The sequence below is a fragment of the Rhincodon typus genome, chromosome 7, assembly GCF_021869965.1.
Source record: "Rhincodon typus isolate 14 chromosome 7, sRhiTyp1.1, whole genome shotgun sequence".
NCBI classification, from domain to species: Eukaryota; Metazoa; Chordata; class Chondrichthyes; order Orectolobiformes; family Rhincodontidae; genus Rhincodon; species Rhincodon typus.
The window spans coordinates 24,402,025-24,408,818 of record NC_063338.1 but is presented as its reverse complement, the minus strand read 5'-3'; the positions used below and the strand labels follow the sequence as shown (position 1 = coordinate 24,408,818).

The window sequence follows — 6,794 nt, the reverse complement described above, 5'->3', positions numbered from 1 at the left end:
CTAGAAATCCCTCATTCGCCTGAAAGATCCGACAACTGAGCTGTATCCTCCCCAGTCAGTGTATCTCCTGTATTCACCGGGTATCATGAAGTACTGTCGCCCTCTGTAGTTGGGATGTTCATAGAAGATCCAGTAACCGTCCATCACATGGCAGGAGTGGATGTCACGGTAACGGAAACGATCGTAGACAGATGGACAGTCATCCGTGAATTCCATCATCTGTCCTCCAAAGTCAGGCCTCTCGTAAATCCTCATTCTGTAGGAGGCTCCTCGGTACTGCAATAGACAATAGAAAGCATTTGTTAAAAATGTATCTGATATATATTGATGAGAAGAAGTGTTCATTAAAACAAAAAAAAACACAAGAAAATGTGTGCAGACTTGCATTATCAAAGGCAGAAGTTAAAAATGATTCAGAAATAGATTACTGGCCATTGATTAAAAGTTTCCATTTGCAGTGAAACCATAGAAGCAATGCAGATAGCATATGAAAATGAAACAAAATACATTCAAGTATAATGTATCATAACTTGGTATTCTAACTGCAAAGAGATCATTTGTGAAATTATAGTTGAATTGCTACTGGTAGTTCTTTGTTGCCAGAGAAAAGAGACTGAAATTCCATCTTGCAAAGAAAGGTTTGTCAATTACGAAGTGAGAGATACAAAACTGACCGTCAATTCATTTGATAAAATAAGGTACCAAACAAGGCATGATCCATCTGTTAAAGTGCTAATAGGTAACTAGCTCAGAGATAGTAGGAACTGCCGATGCTGGAGTCTGAGATAACAAGGTGTAGAGCTGGATGTACACAGCAGACCAAGCAGCAACAGAGGAACAGGAAAGCTGACGTTTCTGAAGAAGGGTCTAGTCCCGAAACGTCAACTTTCCTGCTTCTCTGATGCCGCCTGGTCTGCTGTGTTCCTCCAGCTCTACACCTTGATATCAATAGGTAACTCGCTACCACCTTTAATCTATCTGTAAATACCTTCATCAGAGGATCTTGGGGATCAAAAGAAACTACTGAACCTTCCACCTGAAGATTGGGAGGTGAGGTCCTGGCCTAATAAAGGCACTCACCATGCCTGAACAGCTTCCTAAAACCCACAGTCTCCGACAACATTTCAATTAAAATACTTAAAGCGAACCGGAAAAATAAACCGCTAGTGTTTAGCTACAGTTCACCTGTATACACTGTCTAACCAGGAATGCACGTGAAATACTTGGTACCTTGGTCAAATTCACCAGGCAATGGAAAAGTATAAGGGGGAATAATGAATCTTTTGCAGCATTGATACAACACACTTACTGCTTACTAAATACAAATTTACAACAAATTAGAAACATGCCAATACAACACATTTTTTTTTTCTTTCCATATTCCCAATTCTGGTTGGTATTTGTAATATTGTAATTTTTTTCCAACATATGAAGTAAGACAAAGCCGACAAAACTAAAATATGGATTTATCACTCAAAAAGAGGAAATAAGCTTAATAATTCAATTAATACAAAAGGCAATTTCATTATTGATGAAGGATTTGGAAATATAGTGGATAAAACTATAGAAAAAATTTGATGGCTTATAAGAGGTATAAAGCATATCAACAAATGATTGGAAATGCATAATTAACATGTTCATCAAACTTACCGGTGGGTAGGAGCGACATGACCTGACACAGTCATTGAAGCCCATCCAGCGCTGGTAGTCAGGATAGTCTCCCCTGGTCAGAACATACTGGTATCCCATGTAGTTGGGTTTCTCATACAGCACCCACCAGTCACTCTCAACACGGATGGAGTTACAGCGGCTGAAGTAAGGGGTCAGGTCGGCACAGTCACTGCTGCACTCATAGTGCCGACCCTGGAAGTTCCTGTCCTCGTAAAAGATGATCTGTGGAAATTACACAACTAAGTCAATAATTTCCTAAATTTAAGATTTTATAAACTATCATTATCAAATTATCAAATGTAAATAATATGTACATTGACCTTACTTACCTTGCCCATTTTGAGCTTTACAGATGTAGCACAGTTCGGTCCAGCTCGATATTTATACACTGGAATGAAACGCCACTCTAGGGAATAGTTTTGTTATTCTAATGGTTTGATCAGCGTATATCAGCAAAACGACAAATTAGAAAAGTAAAGACCTATATTCATAACAAATATAATTCCCTTATTCAGGCGTATTGATAGGGCTGATTCTTCTCATTCTGCTTTGATGCTGTTTCGATTGTTCCTGAAAACATTCGAATGGCTAGAATCCAAGTTCATTTATGTTGAGTCCAGTAAAGGTATTGTCGCTTTGTTGATCTGCTTTATAACTTTGTTTCCAAGAATGGATTGGTATTCTCTGTTTGTGAATATCAAGTATATATTAATGTAACAATTGCAAACAAATACTCAGCTTAATTTCTTACTGTTCTTTCTTTTTCGATGGAAATCCAAATGTTTTTCTTCCTTCTGGCAATGCAATCAGCATTATTTTCCACCAGCTTTGTTATTATACAACGTATACAGAGCAGCTAAGTGGGATGTTACAGGAGCATTGGCTGTTTGAGTAAAAGTAAATTTACATCGGATGTGAAAGTTCATTGGAGGATTGGAAGGGTTTCTTGTCCAACTAAAGTTGGTGGGGGTGAGTTTTAAAGACCCTGTGCAGCCATACCTTGAGGCTGTTAGTTGTCTTGAGGAAGAAAGTTTATGTGAAAGCCTGCCTCTGGACCAGAGGAATAATTAATGGAACCTCAAAACTGGCGCTACATGAGGGAGAAGAGGGTGATCATTTTCCCAAAGCAGGACGAGGCCATGACATGCAATAAGACACCTCTCACTGTCTACCCTTTGCTTCCATCTATCCTACCTCCTGTCCTTCCCCTGATGCATTGATCTCTTCCTGGTCCTCACCATCGCAAGGTCTACATTTCTCCAGATAGCAACAGGATGTTGTTTCAGGATGGCTGCAGCAGGAATCAGATCCCGTGTCATCTAAGTCTACAATGTGTACAGCATTTTCCAACATCAGTAAAGGGGAATCTGTCGCCTGGGTGATTCACTTCTCTGCAACGACTATTGAGATGCCATAAAGTTCTGTGCTGATGTGGGCACAATTGACAGTGACCATCTGCTTTGAGAGTCAGAACCAGAGGAGAGGGATCAAGGACAGCAAAGAGAAAGATGAGAACAAATGTCAAACTGAACTGTTTGAGCTGAATTTCCATTCCCCAATGCTCATGAACACACATCGGGAGGGCTAAATGGTAACATGTGGAAACACAATTTCTTGTTTAGCTCCAATTCCAGCCCCCTGCCATTTTCCCAATTTAGAAAATGTGACTGATTGCAATCTGGCAAACATTTAAAGTGAACGTTTGCTATTTAACTGGTCATTCCAAATTCAGTTTTCACTTAGACTGCTATTATTATGCAGACGGGTAGGTTTCTGATAGCTTGAGAACCACGCCTGGTAAGCCAGTTTGGAAACCCTGGATTAAGCCTGGTGTGGAGTCAAAAGCTTTCTGGTCGGTAAGTTTAAAAGTTCTTGTCAACTTCAACAATCATTATTAGATATTGTTTGAAATGTTAAATATGTTATTTATATAATGATTAATCATAACACTTTTTTTTAAAGTTAAAAGACCATTGCATTTACCAGCACTGTGTAAGAGTTTACATACTTTGGAGTCTTTTCTGCAGTGGATGACGTTCTGCTTCTGCATTCTGTAGGATTACATATGAATGCATGTATAGAACCCTACAGTTTGATTTTTACATTGTTCTGATACTTGTTGAATCCATTCATAGATTCATAGAATCCCTGGAGTGTGGAAACAGGCCCTTCAGTGCAACACATCTACACTGACCCTCAGAGCATCCCACCCAGACCCATTCCCCTGTAAACCCCTAATCTACACATCCCTGAACACTATAGGATAATTTAGCATGGCCAATCCACCTCGCCTGCACATCTTTGGACTGTGGGAGAAAATCCACGCAGACACGGGGAGAATGTGCAAACTCCACACAGACAGTCATCCAAGGGTGGAATCAAATCCGGGTTCTTGGTGTTGTGAGGCAGCAGTGCTAACCACTGAGCCAATTCCCTCATGCATTTTCCAACCAAAAGGCAAGTCTATGAAGAGGTCATGAAATGTAGAACAAGATCAAACAAGCATTTAAATTCTCTTTGATAAATATTGTCACAAAGCTCTTGATCAAACATAGCCAGTGGAAGTCCCATTGAAAAGAAATCTTTAATCTACTTAACATCTTGTAATCTTGTGCAAATGAACAAACAAACCACACCAAAGAAAGATAAAACTTTTACAAGCTCAAAAGCCGTAAAACAAAACTAACGGTCCTTTTTCATCTGTGTAAACAATTCCTCTGCAGTATTGTTTGGAAGTCAGACAAACTTTCATAATGAGACTGCCTGATAACTGTATCAAGAAAGATAGGTTGAACAGATGGATGAAAATCTGTTTTTTTCCAGATTGTCTTTTCATGAATGTTTAATTTAGCTCCAAGATATCTTCATTGTGTTAATTTTACAGAGAGTTGTTCACAGACCTGCAAAGTGGATACATAGTGGATATTTAATGAGTGGTCATGGAAAATGAATGAGGGAAGGGGGGCAAAGAATTAAATTAAGATATGAGAGGACATGCGAACAAATAAAAAAGCATTGGGTTTGGGTGGGAGCATGAGAAATACAATGTAGTTGATGTCCCAGAGAATGGGGGTCGGCCTTCTTTTTTCCTGCCCTCTTTATTGTGGCTCTAGAACTGCCTCAGTACATAGAAGCCCCACTACCAGCCTACCCCAGACTTCTGAAGACCAGATGGAAATATGTTGCCTTATTGATGCCAGGAATGCAACAAAGGGAAATCCTTCAACTCGCATCCTGAAACAAAGATCAAAATAAAGCCCCTCATTGACAACAGTCTCAATTTCTGATGGTGCAGCAGCCATTTTTAGCTGCAGTCTCCCTTGTGCTTGACTGGAGTTTAAACAGCTCTGTCCAGCTCGCTGATACTGAGGCAATGCCAATGGGGTGACAATCATGAACTTGCAAAGTTCTTCATGATGGCTTCATCCCTGACTTGTATAGTCTGCTTGTAGGGTTCGAGAATTTTAAATGTTTAAAAATTTTGGTTTACTTGGACTAATTCAGACAAGCTGCTAGTCTCCAGATCTTTTAGGGAAAATTGCAATAATGTAGGAAACAGGCTTTTTAAGAAGTCAACAGCATTGTTATTTAGCCTCAGGATCGGTGCGGGCAAATTTGGAGTGCAAACTCCCAGCTGACTCCATGGGAAGATTGGGGAGGATGGAAATGGATGTAGGACTTCAGATCACATGACATTGCAGCCATTAGTTTTACCAGCCCAACTCAGTTCAACCCAGTCAAGGTCAGAAAAGTCTGGGCTAATGATGCTATGAAGATGCTTAGTAAACAACCCCTTTTTGTAACTTGGGAAATTGGCTGTACGTAGGAAACCAAGTGTAGAGGCAATGGAAAGGCACTCTAATTAGCAGGATGGGACTATTGATGTCTCTCATGTATCTATATTGTCAACTCAACTCTTCATAATTAATAATGAAATAGAAATCCAGATGTCCAAATAAGCCCGTGACTCAAAGGTTGGAAGCTTATAATTAATGCACATAGAAGCGTACGTCTACAAAAAAATGATTAAGTCACTGGTTAAAACTGTGGAAAATAAGTTTTAATGCAGGCAAATGTGAGGCCCTCTATCTTGGGCCTAAAAGGATTGAACAAGGTCTTTTATAATTAATCAAAAGCTATAAACAAAGGAGAAACTGCCCATAGTACTTGGCATGGTAGGTAGTGCTGTGGGCATGTATTGTTATGAGTTGACACCAAGTTAGCTTTGGAGCTATAAATGGACAGGTTGGATAAAGGGTCATTGGTTAGACTAAAAAGGTGAGAAGACTATGGGGCTTTGGTTTGCGAATTAGGAGGCATAGAGAGTACAGAGGGATGTGGAGGTGGTGTGGCTGAGATGGCATTCAGGGGGTATGCCATTTAAATGTATCAGTCAGAAAGAGGTTTTCATGATAGCTCGCTTCTAGAGATAGAAGCATGGACATGTGGAGTCTTTCAAGACTGAATTGTTATGGACGAAGATAGCCACCTTTCTGGTCTAACTGGGAGAGTCTTACTGAATAACCAATGGGAAGCTTATTGCATTATGGCAATCATTTAATGATTTACATTATCACAGAGACTGAAGGCTCACTAGCCTCCGGTCTGTCTCCTAGCAACTCCTCCTTTACTCTGACCATGTCCCATTGACATCATGACAATAGGTCATTCTTGCTGCACCCAATCAATTATTAACCCTTTCAGATCCTTTCCAACCACATGCAAATCCATATCTGGTAAAGGATATAATTGAGTTAGAAACAGGCCAGAGAAGGTTCACTCAGCTCATTTATGTGATGAAGAGCTTGTCTTATGAAGAAAGATTGAACAAGTTGGGCCTTTGCCTATTGTAGGTTAGTAGATTGAGCAGTAATTAGTTCTAAGGAAGAGTCACTGGACCCGAAACGTTAACTCTGATTTTTTTCTTCACAGATGCCGCCAGACCAGCTGAGCTTTTCCAGCAACTTGTGTTTATGTTCCTGATTTACAGCATCCACAGTTCTTTTGGCTTTTATTGGGTTAAATAAATTTTTGGTAGACAAGACCATCAACGAATGGTGGGAGGAGAACAGAAAAAAAGGAGTCGAGACCACAACCAGACCAACCATGATCTTATTAACTGG

General features: G+C 39.9%; 1 protein-coding gene across 3 annotated transcripts; it reads right to left on the bottom strand.

Annotated features, from left to right (window-relative positions):
- Nucleotides 1–2,021, bottom strand: LOC109916247 (gamma-crystallin S-1-like). 3 transcript variants are annotated; one of them, XM_020515984.2, is made up of 3 exons: nucleotides 2,001–2,021; nucleotides 1,651–1,893; nucleotides 1–276 (listed from the first exon to the last, which is right to left on the bottom strand). In XM_020515984.2, exons 1-3 carry the CDS (start codon nucleotides 2,007–2,009, stop codon nucleotides 1–3), a joined length of 528 nt encoding a protein of 175 aa, XP_020371573.1. In that variant the 5' UTR covers nucleotides 2,010–2,021. The 3 variants fall into 3 exon arrangements, with proteins under 3 accessions (XP_020371573.1, XP_020371559.1, XP_020371566.1); XM_020515970.2 differs by having other exon boundaries at nucleotides 1,992–2,009; XM_020515977.2 differs by having other exon boundaries at nucleotides 1–266; nucleotides 1,647–1,893; nucleotides 2,001–2,009.
- Nucleotides 2,022–6,794: the final 4,773 nt, after the last annotated feature.

Bases quoted from the DNA above. Each gene is read 5' to 3' on its own strand.
- LOC109916247 (XM_020515970.2), bottom strand. The intron at 277-1,650 runs GTAAGTTTGATG...TGTCTATTGCAG, and splicing joins CATGTCGCTCCTACCCACCG to TACCGAGGAGCCTCCTACAG.